Source organism: Perkinsus marinus (assembly GCF_000006405.1).
Source record: "Perkinsus marinus ATCC 50983 genomic scaffold scf_1104296935302, whole genome shotgun sequence".
Lineage (NCBI taxonomy): Eukaryota > Perkinsozoa > Perkinsida > Perkinsidae > Perkinsus > Perkinsus marinus.
The window spans coordinates 475,763-499,889 of record NW_003214508.1 but is presented as its reverse complement, the minus strand read 5'-3'; the positions used below and the strand labels follow the sequence as shown (position 1 = coordinate 499,889).

The following is a 24,127-nucleotide window of genomic DNA, read 5'->3' as shown; positions in this document are numbered from 1 at the left end:
TACCGTCTTAGAATTGATCGCAGTGCTCACCGGGATGATCGCCGTTGGATTTGTCGTCGTTGCCGCGCTCGCAGTTGTTTTGCTCGTAGTTGTTGAGCTCGTAGTCGTTATGCTTGTAGTTATAGTGCTCGTAGTTATCGTGCTCGTAGTTGCCGTACTCGTGGCTGTTATGCTCGTTGTTGTTATGCTGGTAGTTTTCGTACTCGTAGTTGCTATGCTCGTAGTTGCCGTACTCGTAGTTGCTATGCTCGTAGTTGCCGTACTCGTGGTTGCTATGCTCGTAGTTGCTGTACTCGTGGTTGCTATGCTCGTAGTTGCCGTACTCGTAGTTGCCGTACTCGAAGTTGTTGTGCTCGTAGGTGTCGCGCTCGTCGTTGTACTTGTACTTGTGGTTGTCGTTGTGCTCATCGTAGTTGTACGTCGCGAAATTGTGCTTGTCGTGGTCTGCGGGGCACTCCTTGTAGTGGTTGAACTCATACTTGAGGTAGTCGTCGAACTCGAACTTGTCGACTGTGCCGTCGTCACTGTCGTTGAAGCGCTTGAAGACGACGGCACAGTCGGATTACTCGTCGTCGCATTGGGTTGCATCGTCGTACCTGCAAACTGCACAATCCAACTCGGATGATCATGTACAAAATCAACAAACTCGCAGTGTTCGACACTACCAAGTTGAGCCAGACAACCTAAGTCACTCACTCGGCTGTGGGAACGGAGTTGGTGTGGTTCCGCAGCCTTGCAGCATGGCAGGCCAGATTGCTGAGACCGCCAGCAAGAAAAATGCAATCCGACGTATCCGAGATATTGAGACGACATAGATCACCGAAGCAGCTCGCGGAGAGAAGTGTCTTCCCATTGAGGATATAAACACTGTGAATTTGGAGATCTGACCGTTGCCAGGGAAATTCCAAACTCTGACTGCTCCCGAGAGGATCATGCGATAACACTGAACCGGAATCCGCGACAAGAAGTGTGATGATCCGATGAGGACTAACCCGGTAAACAATGATGTGAACTCTCGAGACAAAGATGACGGCTCGTGCAGCCAGAGTCCTGCGGGGGCTCGTCCACTGATATGAAGTCCACGGGATAGATTGGGGCGATGAAAGCCTGGTAAAACTCCGACGAGCGAGATCTTATAGCGAATCCAAAGAGAAGAGACACGGTACTATACGCCTATTTGTAGCAAGAAAGCCGCCACGTTTAAAGGCGAGTTGAAACTGCTGTTTATCGCTTCCTTCTCGCTGATTGGCTCGAGGTGGTAGATGATGTAGGACGTTGGGTAGATTTGGTTGAAGATGGTAGAGCAGTCGTCGATGGCCCACTAGTCGATGTAGTTGAGGTGGGCGGGAACGTATTGTTGACGCAATTACAGGGCAACGTAGGATCATATTGGCAAGTCGAGGTGGTGTTCCATCTGCAATAAGTCCTCTTATCTTTCAGCCTATCATAGCAATACTGATCTCCTTTAGGACAGAGTCGGCTGGGCTCGTAGGGTTTCTCAGTCGTGGTAGTCGTAGTTCTACCGCCTCCGCCGCCGCCACCACCACCGCCCCCGCCACCATCTGAAAAACAAATTCTTACAGCGGCGATCAACGATCGATAAGGATAGTACTGGGCACGTTAGGTCCGGCGGGAGCACCACTGCCACAGCCTTCAAACGTTGCGGTGAAGAGCAAGAGAATGATGACGTAGCTTACGGGGTGCTTACGAGGAGGGGACCACATGAATGCGCTCTCGCAATATAAAAACTATATCTCTAAAATTGTGATCTAGGGCATCGAATCCTTACCTACACCAAAATCGGGCGCTACCCCAGTGATGCAGTACTAGCGATGAGCAAACAGCTCTATAGAACCCTGAACTCTAGACGTGACCGTCAAGATCATCGGCAGAAGCCATGCTGGAAAAAGCAACCGAGCAAAGCATACTGTAGGGCTCGTACAAGCGTGACGATCCTGCCATAACTTGCTTGACACACCTCGGAGTATGAGTCTACTGTACGGGATCAGAAACAGATGCAGGATAAATCGTCACGAACCTATTGCTTCTACGAAGTGATAGAATTGATTAAACCGATATTGGAGGATCAGGGTGACACAGTCCGCAATTTGTGCGTGGTCATGCGTGCACAACAGTTGAGGATCGTAACATGAGATGAGTCAACGCCTCGCAGCGTGTCTCAGTCGCTTACGGGCGCTAGTTGTTTTGGTTTAATGGCAATGAATTTGGAATTCGCTAGCGCCTAGTAGCGCCACATGTCGAGCCTGTATCGCCTCTGTGACGGTCTCGACTCGTTGAGAGCGTACCCGAGGACGTGAACGACAGTACTAGAATGACCATATGCCCTAGGAATTGCTCTTCAAGGGATACTGTTAGAGATATTAGAGCGAGCCAATGTATATGCGTACATATTATGTTGATCGATCATTACGAGTTAGCTATAGTCTTAAGGTTCCCCTTTTCCCATATATCGGTCCATAACGATCTGTCCTGTTCGTCAATTGCGGGCTGGCCTTATATCGTTAGTTCTCTACGTCTCCCTCAACAAATACCTTCAAGGAAGAAAACCTTGCCGATCTTCCCATGTGGAGCAACGTCGAGACTTCTTTCTAGCTTCCCTCATTGAAGAGCATGAGGAATACTTCAAGGTGCGAAGGAACCGAGTCTCCGTAACCAAGAGAACCTACTCCTAGCTGAAAAAACGGAGCGATCGGGCAAGCGGTAAAATCATGAACCCGTCTAGGCGATTTGATTGGAACTTCTGAGCCTCCAAACGATGATGTGATGCAGGTGAACTCACGAGTGCCATCCCCACATCGCGTAGGGAGGAACGCAAGCTACGTTTAGAACACTTGCACGAGCAAGCTTTCGCCGAATCCGCCGAAGCTTGCTACCCAGAGTGCTCCCAAAACCTACATCGGAGACTTCGGTTAAAAAAATTATACGTTAAACACATGTGCGATAGTACCCCGAATTGTTAGGTCCGTCTGGTTAGTGTCACTAGCCAGGCAGCTTGAAGGGCTCAAGGTGCCTCCTGTGCCGGCAGCGAATGCGCCAATCGCTGTCCCGAATCCAGGCTTCGCCGAAAGACAACGCTTTTAACCGCGGAGAAGGTACGCTTTTCCTGATTAGGAAAAGTCTTGCAAGAGGTTAGGGGCAACTCCAGCAGAAGTGATTCGAGTCAGCGCTCGAGCTTGGTCGCTCATGGATGCTTCAATAGTTCAAGCATTCTACCGTAGAGTTTATACGAACATTCCCCTCCACACAATCTAGTCGCTTAACACTGTTGATAATTCCACGAGTATGTGTAAATGTCCAATTGAACTGGAGTACCACTGGAGCCAGAGTTGAATGTGTGCCGAACTGAGCCTGCGTGCATGCCACACAATGCGTGAAGATGAGTCTGCGTGCAAGACTTTATCCGGAAACTTTATCACGATGTGTCTGGTCGATTGAGTATGACTGTGTTATAGCTCTACCGCCATCCGAGTTATCCCAGCTCTTTCATTTCATTCATCCGTTCGGATCGGTTCAAGGATCGATCCTATCGACCTTGGGTCAACTGTCTTAACCAGGGTGTCGGAACAAGGTCCAAAACGGCGGAAAGTTTCAGAGGAAACTTTCCGGGAATTCTTCCGAAAGTTTCGAAAAGTTTCACAATTGGCGGGGAAGGGATATTCGCGTAATTAAGAGCAAATGCGTTGACCCAATTCATTCTTGCAAGCCTCCATGGGGATCATATTGCATTTGAGAACTTCCTGTTTGCTGAATCAACTACTACGAACTTTGCCGCGGATCGTGTTGGTCATATATGCGAGCGAATTCATATACCGGCGACCGTCAACAGTAACTCGTTCGAATACTCCTTCATGCTGCATCATGACGCCAGTGGCGCCGCGCTGCACATGACGGGACTCTAGATCATCGTATTCCATCCCTAGCTTAGATTTGGAGGACTACTCCATTTGAAATCAGTAGACTTCCTCTGAGAAGGCCTTCAGCCTAGCCAGGGTTCGCGATAGACGGCCCACCTATGGCAGTCATGCTGAAGAATCTAATGCTAAATAATTATTCTCTAAGAGGTCTGGCTGAATCGAGATTCTCCGCCCAGAACAGTACTGGCAGTACTTGAGTTTTTAACATGAAGCGAGGTATTTCTGTTATTCGAGGCATGCTGGGTGGGAGTAGCTAAGCTACTCTTTCATTCTGACCATCGTGAGGCTGTGAGAGATGAATGGAAGGTCTCTAACATCCAAAATGCACACTCAGCAAAAGTTTCCTGAAAAATTTTACTCGCGGAGAAATTTGGAAACTTTCGCGGAAATTTCCCGCGAAAGTTTCTGTGGAAAGTTTCTCAGACACACTGGTCTTAACTCGCCTCCGTTTTCTCTTCGTGATCAATGAAAACTTTCCTTTATAACCAGTGATACGTGGAACAGGGCCACGTCCATCTACTCAAAGGCACCGCCTTCACGTCACCTGCTGATGAGGAGGGCTCGGAGGCAGCCTCGACGGCTGCTTCGCAGCTTGGGCAGCCTGGATAGCTACCTCGCACGGGGGACATCCCCGGTTTTTTTCTTACAAACGTACGAAATAATATGAATTTTAGCGTATCTCTTGTTAATTGGTTCAATTGACGGACATGTAACGTTATCTCATCGTCTGTCTGCGCAAAGACAGCCTCATTTCGGGTGCAAAAACCATGAGAAAGGAGTTCTTGTGGGGGCTTCAGTAGCCTGCTGTCACAGCAGGCGGGAGTGTCAGAAAGCCGTTGTCCGGTCACGACCCTCAACGAATTGAGGGCTGGCATGGGACGTCATCCCTCATCCTGTCGCGAAGAGGGCATGCGATGTGTGTTTAAGGAGGCTGGAGTTGGTCACCGAAATTGACGGGGGAAACTTTAAACACTTCTAGTGACTCACTAGTAGTGAGTACCAAGTCAAAACCGGTACGGCGTTTCCATATGTAGCCGATTTTGCGTTTGATCTCAGTGCACAATATGGATATCAGAACCGTTCATACAGCGTTGGAGAGAGCTCGATGAGGGTTTTCAAATGGTACCCCTTCTGTTCACGAACTGTCACTTGCCGCGAAATTATGAGGGGTGGGCCCTTCCCTTGCACCAACCTGTAATACGTCAACTTTCAGGTTCCGAAGGGCTGTCACACTGTGACAGTCACATTGCTCCTATTGTCGACGTGTGCGTATATCAAGCGCAGCATGGTAGCTAGTCTCATGAATCCTGTTTCTGATGAAGCCTCTACTATTCTCGCCATAGACTTCAAAGGGCTGATCGACCTCGACCTGTTCTCCTTGCATATTCTGCTGTCCAACCTTACGAAGCAGAAGAAGTTTTGCCTTTTTCGAACAGCTAGGATGGAAAGCGAGTTCTAGTGTAGTCTAGTTGTTGTGGAAATCCCGGACGAAATTGTTCTTGTAGTTCCTGGCGATTGCGAAAGAACACCTGAGAAATTCTCAAGTGAACGGAGTTGGGCGGAACAACTCGTTTCACGCTAACGATTTTTTTAATTGTCAACGGCCGAAGAGTGGGTGTTGGGCCGCAAGCACTCATCCACATTGAGATCGCCAGTAGCGCACTGAATATCAGGAAAACGCGGAAATTGAGAACCAATTTGGGAGTGGTGATTAGCCAGTAATGATAGCTAAAATGTTAACATCATTCAACTCAGCGCACCGACCACGTAAGGAAACGCGTCCTTATGCGAAATGAAACACGGAAGTGCGGTAAATGGTTCGAGTTCTCTCGGAAATTCTTGACCATGTTTTCTTAATGAGCCACTCCGAGCAAGGAATAGCTACGGAGTTATTTTACACTCGATGACATACTTGTAAATATACCAATGCAGGCCTCAACTCATGTGCCTTATCCGACATAGGATGACATTGAGATAGGTTATGTCCATCTAGCTCTCACTCTCGTATGGTCCACCGGCTAGTATTAAATGCGACCCCGATGGCGATGCCATCATGGCACCGCCATAACATTCAGCAACATAGTCGCTTTCGTCAAGAAGCCCACATTCATACTTGCCCAGCTGTCGTTGGATTCGTCGCTATGCTCGCTGATATGCTGCTATCGCGCTGTCTCTTATTTCTATGATGCACGCATGCGCATCAGCATGAATATTGCCGGTAGAACGCATGCGCATCTTCTTGTGGCAAATGTTCTCGCACTTGGGACGGAGAAGCACTAGCAACGCAAGTGATGTAGGGCTTATAGCAATAGTAGTTGGCTTGGACGAAATGGAAGGCTGCTGCTTCCAAAGCCTTGAATCAATGGGGGAGATCAAAGCCGAACTGAACTTGTTCTTATGACTTCGAATCTGGCGGAGACAGAGACGGTTTCAAATGACTCAGAAACGGATAGAAACTCGCACGCCTTAGGAGACAGATTGTGCTAAGATTCGCCGATGGTAGAGCTCGCCACGAAGGACAGCATTCTACACATTCTTGACCTTCTGATGATGTACGTGCACTCTTAACTAATCTCGTTATTCCTGGTCTATGCTCGATCTACTTGAGCTCTCTTATTGCTTCGTATCGTCAGTACGTACTTCCATCTTTCCTCTATGTCAAGTGTTGCTCGTTGTTGTGCTCGCTGGCATGTTCGTCGTTGGATTCGCCGTCGTTGTCGCGCTCGTAGTTGCCGTACTAGTCGTTGTTCTGCTCGTAGCTGTTGTGCTCGTAGTTGCCGTACTCGTGGTTGTTCTGCTCGTAGTTGTGCTCGTAGTTGCCGTACTCGAAGTTGTTGTGCTCGTAGGTGTCGCGCTCGTCGTTGAACTTGTACTTGTGGTTGTCGTTGTGCTCATCGTAGCTGTACGTCGCGAAATTGTGCTTGTCGTGGTCTGCGGAGCACTCCTTGTAGTGGTTGAACTCATACTTGAGGTAGTCGTCGAACTCGAACTTGTCGACTGTGCCGTCGTCACTGTCGTTGAAGCGCTTGAAGACGACGGCACAGTCGGATTACTCGTCGTCGCATTGGGTTGCATCGTCGTACCTGCAAACTGCACAATCCAACTCGGATGATCATGTACAAAATCAACAAACTCGCAGTGTTCGACACTACCAAGTTGAGCCAGACAACCTAAGTCACTCACTCGGCTGTGGGAACGGAGTTGGTGTGGTTCCGCAGCCTTGCAGCATGGCAGGCCAGACCGCTGAGACCGCCAGCAAGAAAAATGCAATCCGACGTATCCGAGATATTGAGACGACATAGATCACCGAAGTAGCTCGCGGAGAGGAGTGTCTTGCCATTGAGGATATAAACACTGTGAATTTGGAGATCTGACCGTTGCCAGGGAAATTCCAAACTCTGACTGCTCCCGAGAGGATCATGCGATAACACTGAACCGGAATCCGCGACAAGAAGTGTGATGATCCGATAAGGACTAACCCGGTAAACAATGATGTAAGCTCTGGAGACAAAGATGACGGCTCGTGCAGCCAGAGTCCTGCTGGGGCTCGTCCACTGATATGAAGTCCACGGGATAGATTGGGGCGATGAAAGCCTGGTAAAACTCCGACGAGCGAGATCTTATAGCGACTCCAAAGAGAAGAGACACGGTACTATACGCCTATTTGTAGCAAGAAAGCCGCCACGTTTAAAGGCGAGTTGAAACTGCTGTTTATCGCTTCCTTCTCGCTGATTGGCTCGAGGTGGTAGATGATGTAGGACGTTGGGTAGATTTGGTTGAAGATGGTAGAGCAGTCGTCGATGGCCCACTAGTCGATGTAGTTGAGGTGGGCGGGAACGTATTGTTGACGCAATTACAGGACAACTTGGGGTCATATTGGCAAGTCGAGGTGGTGTTCCATCTGCAATAAGTCCTCTTATCTTTCAGCACTTCATAGCAGAACAGATCTCCTTTAGGACAGAGTAGGCTGGGTTCATACGGTTTCTCAGTCGTGGTAGTCGTAGTTCTACCGCCGCCGCCACCACCACCACCACCGCCCCCGCCACCATCTGAGAAACAAATTCTTACAGCGGCGATCAACGATCGATGAGGATAGTACCGGGCACGTTAGGTCCGGCGGGAGCACCACTGCCACAGCCTTCAAACGTTGCGGTGAAGAGCAAGAGAATGATGACGTAGCTTACGGGGCGCTTACGAGGAGGGGACCACATGTAGGCGATCTCGAAATATGAGGACTATATAACTATACAATTGTGATCGAGAGCATCGAATGAGGCAGTCCTAGGAATGAGCAAACAACTCTATAGAACTCTATGTGATGATCAATATCATCGGTACGAGGCATGCCACAGGAAACAACCGGACGGATCGTGCTGTAGGAGTACTAAAGTAGGACTTATATTTGCCTGCCTGTCCCGTCATAACTTGCTCGACACGCCTCGAACTTCGAGGCTCGAAGGCATTTTATGCATGTACAGCACGCAAGCCCGCGTTGCGCACAAAACTCGCGCAATGCGCCTACACGATGGGCGTGCGACTTGTTGAATCTCTTTGATCCCAAGTTAAAATAGTGGTACCGCAATTTAAACCTCTTGTCAGACATTTAAATTCAGCCAACTTCGAATTCGAACGAACTTTTTAATATAAAGTTTAGAAAGTTCTATATAAAATATTCAATTCCGATTCCGAGATAATCAAAAATACCCAACTTCGAATTACATTGCTCGGAAGTTGCCTTCAGAATTTCTGGCTAGCAAGGCCGAATACGAGAATGTCGACTGTCAAAGTTCGATCCTGCCTCCTTCCCATTGGTAACACGAACTGTTGAACACGACACTATTTCAACCGAATGCATAATTGCATCCCCCAAGAATCGATCCTGGAACTCTGCGACTGTCAGCACGACAGATTGACCACATCAACATTCCAATCGCATCAATGGGCCTGTTTTAAGGCGCCTTAAATTCAGGGGGAACTTGAGGAGTTACTCAAGGTATACTTAAAAGTACTCAACTCATTTCACAAGGTTTAGAAGCAACTTAAGAAGCTCCTTAACTTGAGGCGTACTTGAGTATCTACTCAACTATGGTTGCAGGTATAAAAGAGTCTTACATTTTAAGTTCTATGGTATAAATGCACGAGTGGTTAGGTTGTTCATTTATTATACGATTGCCTCAGGTACGAGTCTGAGGTATGCTCTTTCTTAGGCCGTTTACTGTTTCGCAACTATGTACTTTCCTCGATCATGGGTAAGGTATCAATGGTGAGTTACCGTTGGTAACGAGCTGCAAGGGGATTTCCCACGAATCACAATGTTAGCTAGAAATTCCAGCCTAGAGTAAGTCACTCAACCGTTGAGTCTCAACGGTCCGCTAAGTGGAAAATATACTCATGTGAACTCAACGGTGACGCAAATCACTGAAGTATCACTAAGTCGCCGCAACTACCTGCGAACGTAGCTCTTACGAAGAGCGTTCTCGACACCATCCACTGGAGCATCTGGGTCAATCAGAGACTCTGATTCAAAGTTATTTGAAATGACTGTGAATCACAGCCTGTGATTGACCCAGATGTTCATCTCCTGTTCACAAGCAGCAAACATTGCCTCCTCGACGTTTTGCAGTGGCTGATCCTTAAAGGTGACCATATTGTGAAGTTCGGTTCGGCTCTTGTTGCGTTAAAAAAATGGACTCCTTGCAAGATTTTTTTGCCTCTCTGGACAAGTGGGAGAGCACCGTGCTGCCATTCTTGAAGAATACTCAAGTTGCTCCTCAAGTACGCATGTTGTGAGATTCTTCTCGTAAATACTCAAGTATATGCACAGAAACTTTAGGCGCCTTTCGAAAAAATCAAAATGAAAATAGACAGATCCCTCATTGAGGGAGACTTCTAGGGTCTTCGAAAAGCATCAGGGTGTGATTAGACTTTGAATGCGAGTTGTAAACATCCTGTGATGACTAATTCATCTTCTACCGTCGATGGCAGTGTTGGGTTGTTGAAGAACGGCGATTTGACGGATCAGAACTCACATTCGTGAGCTTCGCTGATCCCAAGCATCCGTCATGCAATGTCGTGCTCGCAACTCGTGGTCGTTCAGATTTTTCAAACTGAATTCTCCCACTATGAGCAAAACCTACCGTATGCTGATAGGTGATGACCTCGTCAGTTCCGTCAGCTATTTCGAGAAGTTCAATCCAGCCAATGGGGCTCTCTTGGCAAGGGTGATCAACCGCCTCTGCTTTCGACCTCTCGGACAGGCTGGCCGTCTCATGGCCATTCGCCCAATCACTCTTCGAATAGGTCCCAGGGGTTACCGCTGAGCAGATTGATGAAGCTGTCTCCGCTGGTAGGAAGGCTTTCGAAGCATTCTCCAAAATGTCGAAGGTGCGTGACTCACTGCTCCTACTGCTCAAGGCTTGAACTTCGAGCTAGGTCGGGGGCTTGTCAGGATGCAAGGAACTCTATTCTACTGGCGTGCAGCGAGGCAATGACGGCTAGTTCTACTGAACTGGCAGAACTACTGTGTGAAGAGCAAGGGAAGCCGCTCTCCAGTGCGACTAAAGAGGTCGAATGGGCAATCAGTAGTTTCAAGAAGGCAGCTAATGTACGTTCATTGTTTGCCGGAATCTTCCAGCGCATTGAACTTGCGAACAGTCTCATGCTCAACAGATGCCTATCCCAGTGAAGGTCATTCACGAGGACGACACTGGCAGAGTAGAAGTTCGCTACTGCCCCATCGGCGTCGTGGCAGCTATAGTTCCCTGGAACTTCCCCTTGGCAATTGCTGCCTGTAGGATCTCCTAGGAGAACTATGACTTACAGCAGGAGGCCCTTCTTCGGTGCTAGGTCACGCAGCGATCTCCCTGGCGTTTGGTAATGCTGTTATTATAAAGCCGTCTCCCCACACGCCGTTGACGGCTCTACGTCTGGGGGAGCTCTTCAATGGCATCGTACCTCCTGGTCTCATCCAAGTATTCACTGGACCCGACACTCCGGTGAGGGTCCATTCTGGCCGAGGATGATCGCTTATCGTGTTGCTAACTTTAGGGAGATTTTAATGTTGGTAATTATCTAGTTCAACACCCCGGTATCCGCAAAGTCTCATTTACGGGCAGCGTTGCGACTGGTAGGTAGTAGCAGATTGCAGCGGAGCGTATCGCGCTTCAGCGTTACATATCGATCAGTAGAGGGCTCGACAAGATCCTGTTCATTTCAGGCAAACGTGTTTTGGCTAACACTATTGCCGATTTGACGAGGTGCACTCTCGAACTTGGTGGAAACGACCCTGCGATAGTTCTACCTGACGCCTCTGTGCCACAAGTTGTCCCCCATATCTTGCGGGCGGCATTCATGAATTCGGGCCAGGTGCGGTACGCTAGTGGTATCACCCGGTACTTGTGATGATCGGAATTCGTCTTCAGGTCTGCTCTGCCGTTAAACGCATTTATGTCCATGAAGCGATCTATGATGACTTCGTTACAGCTGCTTCTGAGGAAGTAGGGAAGCTGAGCAGCTTGGTGGGGGACGGTAGGGAGTCTAATGTCAAGTACGACCATGGCGATCGTATTAATGGCCGATCGAAGATGTCAATAACCTGTCAGGTACGGCCCATTGAACAATGAGATGCAATATAACCGAGTAAAGGAGCTGGTTGCTGATGCTGTGAAGCACGGAGGCGAGATCATCCACGGACAGCTGAGGGAGGGGTTACCGGAGAATGGGTAAGGCTGAATAGAACTCCGAAGTACCTGACACAGCGCAGATACTTCATGGCTCCGTCCATAGTAACTGGTATTACCGATGGAGTCCGGTTGGTGGACGAAGAACAGTTCGGACCGGTTGTACCCATAATGAAGTGAGTCACATGAAAAGACGACCGTTAGTTCTTAATCAGCTGTGATATGCAGATACGCTGACGAGGCGGAGGTAATCGCGCGGGCCAACGGCACACCTTACGGTCTGTCGGCGTCGGTGTGGGGATCAGACTGCGATGCGTTGAACAGAATAGCTACACAGATACTTGCCGGAGTTGTCAGCATAAATAGCCATGGATTGAGTAAGTTCCCGTCGAGGGTTGTCATACATGATTGATGTTTTGGCGGAGGCGGCTGTGTGGAGCGTTGCATATTCGGTCGGAGATCTGTCGCTATTCTACTCAGGTGGGGAATTCGACTATCCCTTTGGGGGGTTCAAAGACTCCGGTCTTGGTCGTGAGGGTGACTTCGGTGATGCCGACTTGATGGCCTTCACCGAGACTCAAACCATCAGAGTGGCAACGCGTGATTCGTAGTGTCTTCATGTAACAAGAGTTTCTGCCAGTTAATGGCTGTGAGCTATACAGTGGTTGGTACTCAGCAAATTTCACTCACGATTTTGCCATTCGCATTAACCAGTGCCGAGTTCAATAATTGAACATGTCACATTCTGGAATACATACAAGCGTGGGATTGTGGGATTCTTTGTTCTATCTGGGGTGAGTGACACCCTTCCGACCCGAGACGACATATGTGTGGTGACAAATTTAGCGTTGATTGAAACAGAGATAAGGGCACAAAGCGAGAGCAAGTATAACGTGAAACATTCCCTCAGATCTCAATTCACGGTGGTCCTAGTATAAATAGTGAACATACTACTGTTTTCTAAAGCTCGGAAAAATCACGATAAAAACCAGCAATTTAGTACTGAGCCTGAAGATGGTTATGATGACGGAAATGGATTAATTAAGTAGGGAGAACTTGAATGATCACATAGCTATTTAACAGGCACGTTGAGACAGACGGGTGGCGAAAATGCTCCCATTCAGACGTTTGAAAATGTGAGATTCATATCGTGGCAGCAGCCTGATCATGATGTCTATAATGGGCCCCAGAACACGATTGAACTCGACTCGCCCACCGGAGAGAACCGAGCTCCGACCAATGAGTGCACCATGGAGGTTCTCCGCCTGGTATTGTTACCCGACACCCATTCCCATCAGCCCTGACAGTAGCCTTACGAGGCTGCCCAGGCTTGAGCAGAGCTATTTTCCCAAAGTATTCCCCAGGTGTGGTGTAACGTTTAACCTGTTTACCAATGTATCACGACGTAAACTGGCGGCAATGAACACAGACCTCCATTTCTCCTTCTTGATCAGTCATGAACGCAGTGCATTCACCACTTCCCAAAATATATAACCTATAAACCGAGCTCAACTACAGGAAATAATACCAGCGATTTACTTGTCACCCGACACATCTCCCTGTTCAACGATAACTTCACCGCTGGCACCACAGCATAGAGCTACACGGACGGGGAAATATCGCGATCGCTTATCGGGCTGCCAAAATCAATAGTCACAGGATCGGGAGAAAGGGATGTTCCTGCCGTCGCCACCACCGTGTCCGAGTGCACCGAACACACCCCCACCTAAAGTGCATGAACTGATCGGACATCAGGCAATGCTATCTGGTGGATTAGGGATATTCACCTCCGGGTCAACTTCCTTTTTGCTGCACAAGTGATTGTCCATGAGAAAATAACTACAACTTTGAGCGATTCTCCGTTCCCCCGTAACAAACCATCTGACGACAGTCTTTGACCACAGTGGCGAAACAAGCCATGATACAGTAGAAGTAACGTCAGGGTAGAGCATGTGCTTTCACTACCACTTGAGAAACACCGCTCTCTCGTGCTATACGGCACCAACACATGTTGGTGAGCATGCGAATATTTTTCCACACTGACTGCCAGATCAGGCCAGGGTGCCACCGACACCCCAGAAAGGGCCTTAACAAGCCGCCACTGACAGCTTCTGGCACTACAAGAGCAGGTGCTCCGCAACACAGTGACGATGGACTACATACAGACATCAGGCGGCCGTCGTACGTCTTAGCAATAGTAGGTACAAGTGTGCTCCAGACAACTCGTGAGACAACTGATATGAACACCCGTAGAGATAATACGAGCATATAATGCTCTTAGGATCGGGTCGAAAGGGATAGAAAGTGGCATTAGGACATATGCCTGTCGATCCAGCCGTCTCGAACAGGGAATTTCACATCGATCCTCACCTCGCGCGGAAGAGTGCCACATTGGTAGAGTTAGTTTCTGTTGGAGTGTCATGTGGCCCATGTAGAGAATATGGTTGCCAAGACGCTCTTGATTTCGGTTCGTCGTGAGAACAGTCTCTCCATTGACGTCTATTCCCATCGGTGGGGAGCCTTCTCCTGCTGGTAAAAGTATAGATCGCCAATAAACCCCGTTTGCATTGCCAGTACAACCAACAAGCCTCACACGAAGGTGAAGAGGGATCAAATGAAGTCACCGCGTTTCTCAGGAGAAACTACCACAATCTGCGTTCGTATCCGCTGATACTCGGGATTTTTTCCTCGGGTAAAAACACCTGCACCGAGACAGGGTCGCAAGACAGGGTCGTGACTGTGAAGAAATCCCAGGAGGACTCAATGGCGCCGCTGCACTACTTATCAGGTTTTATGAACGCCACCAGAATCTACTGTGAGATTCTCCGACCAACCCAACAAACAACAATAACAGAGATAGACAAGCGTTTCCTCCTAAGGGATTCCGAATAAAATAATCGGGTGATGACAACAATGAGTTTCTTTAACCAATCCGTATCAGCGCCGGGGTCTATCCTAACCTATGAGGAGTCTGATTTCATAGGTCCCTAGGGGGGAGCTGAGCCGTCGAGTAGTTCCAATCATCTTCATCCTCGCAGATATCGAGAGAACAAAGCAGCAGAGCTCTGTCAAGCTGCGCTATCATCGCGCTGCTGAGGTCTTGAGAGGCTACGATGCTGTTGGAGGGCAGCAGATCGGTACAAGCATTTCCCTAATACCAATACTGACGTCTTCCTGAGCGTTCCCAATGTGAAATCCGAGTACATTGACAATGTCTTTACATTAGGGTAGTGGGTTGTTCGAATTTACTAAGTGAGAGAGCCAGCCAACAGAGGCGCCAAGGCCTATACTAAGTTCAGTGTTAGTCGTGAACATGATTCGAGATTCGCTGATGATATAACGGCTCTATTGTGAATGAGTATCACCAGTGATGTTCCACGTGACGAGTGAAAGAACGCAATGAGCGTCTACGGCTGTGGCTGGTTATCACACACTCTCGCTCTGGACGTGCCCTAATTCTTGTGTTGGTAATAGTTGGTATCAGCGGGACAAGAAGTGACCTCGAAACTCATTACAGGAACCACCGTACACGCAGCATGACCTGTACTATCTTGCGACTGGGCGAGCGCTTGAATTAGCGAATTGGCTCTAAATCGATTAGAATGGCGCAGCGCGCTCGGCCTTTCGCATGGAGTACTGATTTTACGCAACTCCCCTTCCCACTCAGCTGAGGTAATACACAGGGTTGGGAGGGACGTGTTTATGCTAACTGCGTCTTTGCTAAGGAGATGGTGTTACGTAGTCGGTGTAGTCACTCTTGACTTGGACTATTTCCTGTTGGAATCCACGCGCTTTGATCGTCTAACTCGGAGTGTCGTTGGACCGTCTTCTCTTCAGCATGGCATCTCCTAAGAACGCCCAGAAAGGTTACGAGGAGGTTCCCGTCGAGGAGCCCCTCCATCACATTCGTATCACTCTCACCTCCAGGAACGTCAAGGCTTTGGAAAAGGGTAACAATATGGGCTAGTTCTTGCTATAGCGATTTTTTATAACGAATGATGTGTTGAGGCTGTTACTCGTTGGTCGTTTTCAGTGTGCTCCGAGTTGATGGCTGGTGCCCACGAGAACGAACTTACTGTTGCTGGCCCTGTCCGCATGCCCACTAAGGTCCTCAAGATCACCACTCGTAAGTCCCCCAACGGTGAGGGTACTAACACTTGGGACAGGTAATATTACCATCACTGGCACAATCTTGACTAAATTGTCTTATTTTATGCCCTGTCGTTGCTTCAACCTTGCTTTGTCAGATTCGAGATGCGCATCCATAAGCGTTTCATCGACCTCCAGGCTACCCCTAAGGTTGTGAAGGACATCACTTCCATCTTCATCGAGCCCGGTGTAGATGTTGAGGTCACCATTGCTCAGAGTTAAACGGTGATTCCGTTACCATTGCGGTACCGCCAAAAGCCACAATTTGGGATGCTTGCTTCCGCCTAAAGAGCCACCATCCGCTGCTGTTTGGAAGGGTATAACCGTTGCGGTGAAGTTTTGAGCCTCTGTTGTGTTGTATGTAGTAAAAGTGGCGAAAAACTATCGAGTGCCGACTCCCAAACGGAGTTAACAGTGTCCAGTGGCACGGATATCCATCAAGGTTAAATCCCGTATTGCTGCTACTGGTTGTTGAGGCTTTTTGATTTAAGGCCGCAAGGCGCGGAACACTAGTATAGTAAAACTTAGCGGATAATGATTTGCAGTGCATAGTGGACAGGTGGTACTAATATGATGTGGAGGGAGAGAGTTTCGCATTCTAAACACACTGAAGCGGAGCTTTTCAGCCTCTCCCGATGTGCCTGAACGAGCCCCTCCTGCCAACAACATTGTCAACATGGTATTCATAGAGATGTATGTTGCCAATGCCAATGTTGTATGTCAACATGTTCTATTGCCATTCCAGTCGCTTCCGGCCATGCTACAAACTAACAGCTGGGAACAAATCGACGGTTTGTAAGGTTGAGCTGCTCAGGCTGAGCAGCTCAACACAGGAGATCAGCACTTAGCTGATTCTTCCGCATCTCTTCTTCGTCTGATTGCAGCTCAGTTGACTCGCAGGGATTTAGTCCGCGTTCCCCATAAATTCTTGTCCTGAGCATTTCGTCTCGGCAAGTTCGCCACTCTCAAATTTTCCACAATGGGCTCTATACACCTTTCTCTCTTCCTTCTACTTCTTGTCCGAGCCCCGAAATGATAGGATGAATTCCATAGTCATTGTTTGTTCACCTAAGATGAATTGGCCGTAACGAGAGTATGGATCCACTCTAGGCTTATACATAGCCTCTTACACCCTTTAGGAAATACGAGATTCGCTAGCCGTTAATGTTCATCGAAATACGACAGCTGATGGTCGGCGGCTCCTTTGATTGTGGGAGGAGACAGCATCACACCGTCGGCAAAACTCAGTGTATCGAGGTATAGTCCAAAGTCTTGCTTTAGAACATCCGGGCTGTATCCCCTCGAGAATCTAAATCTGTATCTCGACTCTCTTATTCCGCAGTCCGCTTTCAAGCTTGGTTTTTCGCTCTTTCTGGTGTAACCTTATCGTGTCTTCTACCGACTAATAGCTGTTAGTCCTGATTCTTATGTACTTCGCATATACTCAACCCGCACACGTGATTTCGGGATATTTACTCCAAGCCTTTCGGAAAGCCTTCGAGTATATAAGCCGGAAAAGCCGCTTTCCCGAACTCAGCACCGGTAATTGTCAGTAGCAGCCCGAACTGTCTAGGGAGTTGTACCCCACTATCCGTAATGAAAACCAACCACTATTTACTAACCAAGGTTTCCGCGTCAAGTAGGAAACGAACACAACGCTCTCGTCGACAGACAATTATCCTCACTGTGCCATTAACATAAGGGAAACCCGAGAGCACTGATAAGAACTGGAAACTCCGGATAGTAATGTGCACAGGAATACCGAGTGGCATTTCCTTTTTAGCAAATGTCAACAACTTTCCCTTAGAGAACAGCACATATCTCAACAGATAGAAAAGTCCACAAAAGAAAGTAACAGAGGAAGAACCACTGAATTGTGACAGGAAGACTCCAACCCGAGAACTTATGACGAATAGTCTCCACAGGCAATAGAATCGAAACAAGAGGAACTGAGTTATGAACAAACGTGACCTATTTGCATTATATTAATGCCCTTTGAGGCATCTCGGACGTTGCTTATAATACCAGTAACGAGTACAATAATACAGCCAGCACAGGTGATACCAGCGAGGAGAAACACTAGAACACTCATTCTTCCAGTTTTGGCCACGATCTGTTTCAGAACGAGCTTGCCAATAATGCCACCAACGAAAGGAAGAACGACAATCCACATATCAGAACCACCAGGGAAATATCCACTCATACCATACGACAATGCCGTACCTGAACGGAACAAAAACAGACCGGATCTCCCTTCACGCTTTCAGAGATATTGTCCACGGGAACATTATGAACGTACTTGTGCTCATCGCAAAGATGTTGATAGCGTTGGTAGCTGTCCCTTGCTGTGGATTCAAACCGAAATCCAAGATGATGGGGTTCATAAGGATACCACCGCCGATGCCGACCATCGAGGAGATGATACCGGTAACTGATCGAGATGCGAGTCTAGCAGATGCTACTCGTACAATCAACTTACAAACAATCTCCACTCCAAGGATGCAACATTGAACTAGTCGACATACCTTCCGCTTGGCGAATATGAAGCCTGACGATATGCCCAACAGCAGCGCTATCTCGAGAGCGGCCAGGAACCAGTACACCCCGCCGCAGTATGGCACTGGTGCTATGCCTGAACAAGATAAGCATGAGGGTTTCCCTTCAGTCGCGAGAAGGACTCCTACGCCACTTTATCGAACACATCTGATACTTCAATACCTTCCCATAATACGAACTACAACAGTTATGTCATGTCACTCCACATCACTAGAACTATCAATCAACAATATCGCACAGCAACACTCCAGAGGAATTCAATTCTTATCGCCATTTCCGGAGGAGGGTATTGCTATTACTTTTGGCTGTTGAGGATCCTCGTAATAAGGGGAATATGAGACAGAGCACCCAAATGAGGAACGCTGTTGTCCAGTAGAAAAACAGCACTTTCCTCGATGGCATCACCAAGAATGGGTCCACTTTCTTCTCCTTAGCCTCCTCTAACGTGACTATCGTCTTCTGGCTTGCTGACGACGGTGACTCATGCTCCTTGCTTGCCTTCTTTGTCGCATTTTCAGACCTGTACTGTTTTACGCCCTTCAACGTCGTCTTAATCGTCGAGAAAGCTGCTACCAGCACGTAGAGGATAAGGATAATCAGCTGGGGGAGGATCATGTTCAGATAGACACCGATTACGGCTCCAGCAACAATGCATGGCAACATAATGATGACGTATGGTAGGATGATGAGCGGCTTCTTGGGCTCATGCCACTGCGTCCAGAAGTTTATAATACACTGACATGAACACAATAACTACGTCTTCCGACAAGGACTCATGCCATTTTCCTATTACACTAGCAAGTTGAGAAGCAGCAATAAGCGCTTGACTGGTCGCTGATGCTTCCTTCGAATCCAGCTCCCCGACAAGATGGAGAACAGGGGTAAAAAGGATACCACCACCGATGCCAGCAGGGGATGCTAGCAACGCTATTATTACAAGCAGAGGCGCTACAGCGCCCATCCGCTGAATTCTGGCGCCCGTCATTTCGCTCCACAAACGAAGAAACAACAACTGCGAGATGAAGCACCACCGTCATCAATTTCCCATCAACGGTACAACCGTGTAACAACCCCCCCCCCCGGAATTCAACAGAAATATCCGTCCATAAAAAATGCTAATGAAGCAAGAGTATACAGATGGTGACGGGGGAAATCTAGTTGTGACCACACAGGGGTCCAACACATAGATGCCCACTACTCCGCTACAGATGAGCGAAGCAAATGTAGCGGAAAAAGATAAAGAAATCTAGCAAAAACTCCCAAACTGCAAAATATTTTCGCCATTACCAGCGTCATGGACGAGAGAGATGATACCAGAAATTACTGTTATGGTACCACCTATAGCGACCATCGTGCCGAGCAATATTACGAGTACACTGAGACGCCCAGTCAATGAAACTAATTTTCCCACTATGGTCTTCCCTAAGAGCGCGCCAATGAATGGCATGACAGTTATCCACATGTCCGATGCAGGAGGGAAATAACCGCCCAATGCCAAGGACAAGGCCGTGCCTGACGACAAAGACATGAGTTTGTCACAAGTGGGTCTCCTCTCCCCTTACTGGTGCTCGTGGCGAATATGACAATCGCTGTAGTGGCCGTGCTCTGCTTGGGATCGAGGCCGAGGGACAGGACTAGAGGATTCATCAGAAGCCCGCCACCGATGCCCACCATCGATGCGATCAAGCCAATAACTGAGAGCATATGATGTGATTAACAACGGTCATGAGAAATTCGATGATCAAGACCAGAAGAGGCAACTCCTGCTTATCACCTATCATTGCTGCTATCAATATGAAACCAATTCTGACGGTGGTGGGAGAGCGTTCAGCACATATGAATCCAGCAGGGACGAATAGAAGTAGTACAGCTTGCAACGCAGCGAGTACCCAAAAGACCACCTCACAGTAAGGGACTCCGACCACACCTGCGAGATCAAGTGAAGGCAACTGCCTATGAAACGACGACACTACTTTCGCTTGATGAAGAGCCACGTAATGGGGGGAATACGAGACATACGGCCCATACCACCACAGTCACAACCACATAAATGATAAACTTCCTCCTGCCGGGCATCTCTTGGAGAGGTGGGATTCCTACGGGTTCCACTGAGGGACTACACGTGACAGTCGTAGTCGAGTCGAATTCCCGGATTGCCGATTCCTTGGCATCAGTCTCCGCTTTCCAAAGCTTGTAGCCTTTCCGATAAGCCGCTAGACTACCAAAGCACGCTACGATGAAGTAGAGGATGAGTTGTAGGAGAGAAGGAAGCCAGGAGTAGAGGTAGATGCCAATGAGGGAGCCCACTACCGCACATGGCAGCATGAGAATAACAAATGGCCACACGATAAGAGCCTTGGGTTCATTCTTCGCGCGATACTGTGCGTAAAAGTTGAAAAGGTTCTGAATATGAAGAACAGCTAGACAACGGACCGGGCATGGGTGTTACTACCGCAGCTAACGCCGATGCCGCTACCAGTGCTTGACTCAATGAGGAGGACTCCTTTTGAGACAACCCACCAATAAGACGCAGTACCGGTACGAAGAGGATGCCACCGCCAATGCCCGCGGGCATACAGAGCAGTGATATGATAAAAACAAGGGGAGCTACTGCTCCCATGTTCGCCAGCGGGGGAGCTGTCATATTAAATATTGACACCTACATAGGATAACGACTATACTATATCCGCGAGTTGATGATTTCGGACTCGCATCCGTCTATCTCTCAGAGAAAGATGGTATTCGACGTGTGCCTGAAAATACTCTACATCGTACCCTTAGGGTATAGAATGCGGATTGCTTATACAAATAATATGATATACGCAGTACTGAATGTTGGATAGGGAAGTGACGAACTGACCGGATAAACCATGGACGACACGATATGTAGAGTAAGCTTGGTATGATGTTGTGTAGTGAGACTAAACCAGATCAAATCATCATTAAGTGCATCAGTGTCTGATGATCAAATCGCGGAGCCAGCGAAGCGAGCGGAACATATACCGCAACAACAGGCACTTTCGCGTTGTGCGCGCGTGTGTGCGTGCGTGCGGGTGTATGTGCGTGCAGAATTATTCTGGCTTAACTACGAAGCGTTGGAGGCTATCAGATAGGACAAACGACTCCTCTATATGCGGAGGTGTTGGAAATAATCGGAAAACCCGATTATGCGAACAGCTCGAAGAGATATACACGAAAAACTTTAATCATGGAGAAATGCCCTACCCGGGGATCGAATCGAGGACCTATGTAGAATTTATTGACTGAGTCCATGGACGTGGACCAGTGAGCTCCGCCCCTTGGTCACGAAGGCCTAGTATGATGACTTTCCTTGCTCCTCGTTGGATTCCCTCAAGGTTGTGAGTAGATGAAGTTCCACCATCCTCGCTGGACATTGAGTAGTTTGTAGGTTTGATCACACAGAGTCGTGAGCGTCTCGAGACTCCTGCTAAGCTATCCGAACGCAGGGCAAAAGCAGTCCAAAAGCTGGCACTTCTTGAGACGAGGGTTATACTGAGTTTTCTCCCATCCACCAGCATCCTCCAGGAGCCTAGGGACATCCTCAGGATCATTGGGAAAGCATGAAGCGAAGCGGAAATGCTGGGAGGTGCAAGATTGCTAGAAGCCGTGTACCTCAATGTTCTGTGTCCTCTACCTCAGATCCCAGTTGTTGCACTGGGCATCGGCTGTCACTATTAGTAGTTGAATTGTTATTGCATCAATATGTCTACTTTTTTTTCTTCCTTCGTGTGGGAGAATTGCGGATCTGCTCAACTGTGGAAAACCTGCCATGACGGTGTAGGCGGCATACTTTGCCCACAGTTTGATGCGTTCTCGCATATCACGGTTTGTTTCATAGCCCGGGGGAGGGTGCTGTCGTGTTCGACAGCTGGGTGGGATATGTATATATGTGTCTCATCTGCAGAAGCAAAGTTGCACGGGTCAGTCATAGTGCGATTAGTTCAGAAATGTTCGAATTGCGTCTCACTGTGAGACTCTCACAGTGTGAGACAGTCTCACTGAGACTCACACCTACGACGGTGATGTGAAAGGGGACATCGGGAAAACGAGCATCACCAGACTGTCAGCCTCAGGTATGCATAATCGCCGCAACTGGTGCGGAGCATGGTTTCAACCATGCCAACCTCTCAAACCACTATGCTTCTACACAACGGGAAACTTGGAGGAATTGAACAAAGTCCTTATTCTAGCGTTGCGTTACGTCGAACTTGAACAGGGAGCTTTTTTTATCACTAACTACGTCGCTACAACAACCCTAACAGCAACTGACGAAAATACCACAACTACCAATCCTTCTATAACGGGCATAGTAGCTACAGCTATCCCGTCTATAACAAGTACATTTATCTACCAACACAACGACCATCACTACAACAACATTTACAGCAACTGGCAAACTGCCACAACTACCGATCCTCCTGCAACGGGCATAACAATACCAACTACAGCTACACCCACCACTACACAGTCTCTGAAACTCAGCAATTATTCAATTGAACAGCCTTGAAGGCTGCCTTCGACCTCTTCGCTGGAAGCTGAGTGCAGCCAGGCTGCGTAGAATTCATTCAGCTCTACGTTCAGCGGCTAGTATTGACCACGGTCGTATCTCATACCGCCCTAGCGGACAGCCAACAAAAAATCTGGCCATTCACTTTTTCACGGAACTCACGGCATGATTAAAGTGGACAAGAATTCCAACATCGATAAGAGAACGTGATCAAAGAGTACCGAAGGTTCCGATCCGGAGGGGGGACGATCTAAGCTAGCAGCTCACTCGCATCTCCGGTAATGATGAGCACCCCAACAGCGACATCTACCGGAATAGTCTACGGCATAGCAATGAGTACTGGTGATTCGTCATCGGCATTCGAGATACATGATGGGAGGGATGAATAGAGTTAACTTGAGAGAGATTTCCTGCTCTGCCAGAGCTGCTCTGGTAAATCTTGTTCTCTCAATGAGAGACTCTCATGCATTGTGACTCACAATTTGTGAGTCCCAATTTGTGACAAATCCCCTCCCGTCCGGATGCCCTCCAGGACCAGTCAAGATCCACAGACAACCCTATCGAAAAGATGGGGTTGTCTATGTGATTTTCGGGCTCTTCGACACCGCTCAGATCATCAACATCGTCCACCATGTCTCCTTCCACAGCTACTATATGGAAGTTCCAAATCCATGTCGCTATGTCGCTATGCCGCTTGTCACATGACGTCATGACCTTATCGCTGGAAGTTTCAACGACAGGGTCATAACGTCGTCCATTGCGACCCTGGCGTACTCGATTCGTGTAACTCGGACCCCAACATCAACTTCGTCGCTACCTCCGGTGATGCCAGAATGGCATGGTGGTCTCCCCTGGGAGCAACCTCGCACAGTATGGCGTCCTTCCCCAAGGCCAACAATCGCCTCCGATTACAGTTGGCTATGGGTCACATGGCTCTAGCGTCGAAGACCTTGGTCCGGAGGTTCCTCATGGAGTAGAAGGCCCTGTCGAACCTCGTCGGAGCCTTGGATACTGCGCGCTCTATACTAGTGACAGGGCCAGCGCCCCCGATCGGCCCGTAACCCGACTCGCGTTGGGAGGCTCGCATGCTTTGGTCTCGCCCTTGAACGTTAGGCGGTAACCGCATTCATAGTCGCGGACCACCTTGTCACCCGTTTGAATGGGGGACTGGTCTCAAATGGACACTTGAGGTCCTCACCATACCCGCCATGCCCTTTAGAAGATTTCGGGGGAGCGCAGCCTCGAGGCAAAGTCCTTACCTCGGACGCCGCATCGGAAGT

At 48.5% G+C, this 24,127-nt stretch overlaps 7 protein-coding genes across 7 annotated transcripts; 2 read left to right on the top strand and 5 right to left on the bottom strand.

The window, feature by feature from the left end:
- Window positions 1-7: 7 nt before the first annotated feature.
- On the bottom strand, window positions 8-934 carry Pmar_PMAR003433 (conserved hypothetical protein; the record flags this gene model as incomplete). The annotated part of the gene is made up of 2 exons (XM_002784132.1): window positions 8-510; window positions 889-934. 2 exons carry the CDS (start codon window positions 932-934, stop codon window positions 8-10), a joined length of 549 nt encoding a protein of 182 aa, XP_002784178.1.
- A 5,738-nt stretch (window positions 935-6,672) lies between these two features.
- On the bottom strand, window positions 6,673-8,146 carry Pmar_PMAR003432 (conserved hypothetical protein; the record flags this gene model as incomplete). Its single annotated transcript, XM_002784131.1, has 5 exons — window positions 6,673-6,946; window positions 6,989-7,018; window positions 7,119-7,178; window positions 7,915-7,984; window positions 8,035-8,146. 5 exons carry the CDS (start codon window positions 8,144-8,146, stop codon window positions 6,673-6,675), a joined length of 546 nt encoding a protein of 181 aa, XP_002784177.1.
- Window positions 8,147-10,057: 1,911 nt separating this feature from the next.
- Pmar_PMAR003431 (Succinate-semialdehyde dehydrogenase, putative) lies at window positions 10,058-12,225 on the top strand (the record flags this gene model as incomplete). The annotated part of the gene is made up of 12 exons (XM_002784130.1): window positions 10,058-10,156; window positions 10,236-10,319; window positions 10,384-10,539; window positions 10,605-10,725; window positions 10,782-10,930; window positions 10,983-11,061; window positions 11,152-11,300; window positions 11,357-11,481; window positions 11,537-11,656; window positions 11,698-11,790; window positions 11,843-11,991; window positions 12,095-12,225. 12 exons carry the CDS (start codon window positions 10,058-10,060, stop codon window positions 12,223-12,225), a joined length of 1,455 nt encoding a protein of 484 aa, XP_002784176.1.
- Window positions 12,226-15,271: 3,046 nt separating this feature from the next.
- On the top strand, window positions 15,272-16,100 carry Pmar_PMAR003430 (ribosomal protein S20, putative). Its single transcript, XM_002784129.1, has 4 exons — window positions 15,272-15,286; window positions 15,452-15,564; window positions 15,648-15,780; window positions 15,862-16,100. Exons 2-4 carry the CDS (start codon window positions 15,453-15,455, stop codon window positions 15,983-15,985), a joined length of 369 nt encoding a protein of 122 aa, XP_002784175.1. The 5' UTR covers window positions 15,272-15,286; window position 15,452; the 3' UTR covers window positions 15,986-16,100.
- A 1,532-nt stretch (window positions 16,101-17,632) lies between these two features.
- Window positions 17,633-19,333, bottom strand: Pmar_PMAR003429 (conserved hypothetical protein). The gene is made up of 5 exons (XM_002784128.1): window positions 19,113-19,333; window positions 18,619-19,054; window positions 18,243-18,395; window positions 18,063-18,194; window positions 17,633-17,986 (listed from the first exon to the last, which is right to left on the bottom strand). Exons 1-5 carry the CDS (start codon window positions 19,302-19,304, stop codon window positions 17,718-17,720), a joined length of 1,182 nt encoding a protein of 393 aa, XP_002784174.1. The 5' UTR covers window positions 19,305-19,333; the 3' UTR covers window positions 17,633-17,717.
- Window positions 19,334-19,521: 188 nt separating this feature from the next.
- Window positions 19,522-20,023, bottom strand: Pmar_PMAR003428 (hypothetical protein; the record flags this gene model as incomplete). The annotated part of the gene is made up of 3 exons (XM_002784127.1): window positions 19,522-19,565; window positions 19,607-19,657; window positions 19,882-20,023. The coding sequence occupies 3 exons, from the start codon at window positions 20,021-20,023 to the stop codon at window positions 19,522-19,524; spliced, it is 237 nt and encodes a 78-aa protein (XP_002784173.1).
- A 198-nt stretch (window positions 20,024-20,221) lies between these two features.
- On the bottom strand, window positions 20,222-20,894 carry Pmar_PMAR003427 (conserved hypothetical protein; the record flags this gene model as incomplete). Its single annotated transcript, XM_002784126.1, has 4 exons — window positions 20,222-20,246; window positions 20,293-20,384; window positions 20,420-20,722; window positions 20,772-20,894. The coding sequence occupies 4 exons, from the start codon at window positions 20,892-20,894 to the stop codon at window positions 20,222-20,224; spliced, it is 543 nt and encodes a 180-aa protein (XP_002784172.1).
- Window positions 20,895-24,127: the final 3,233 nt, after the last annotated feature.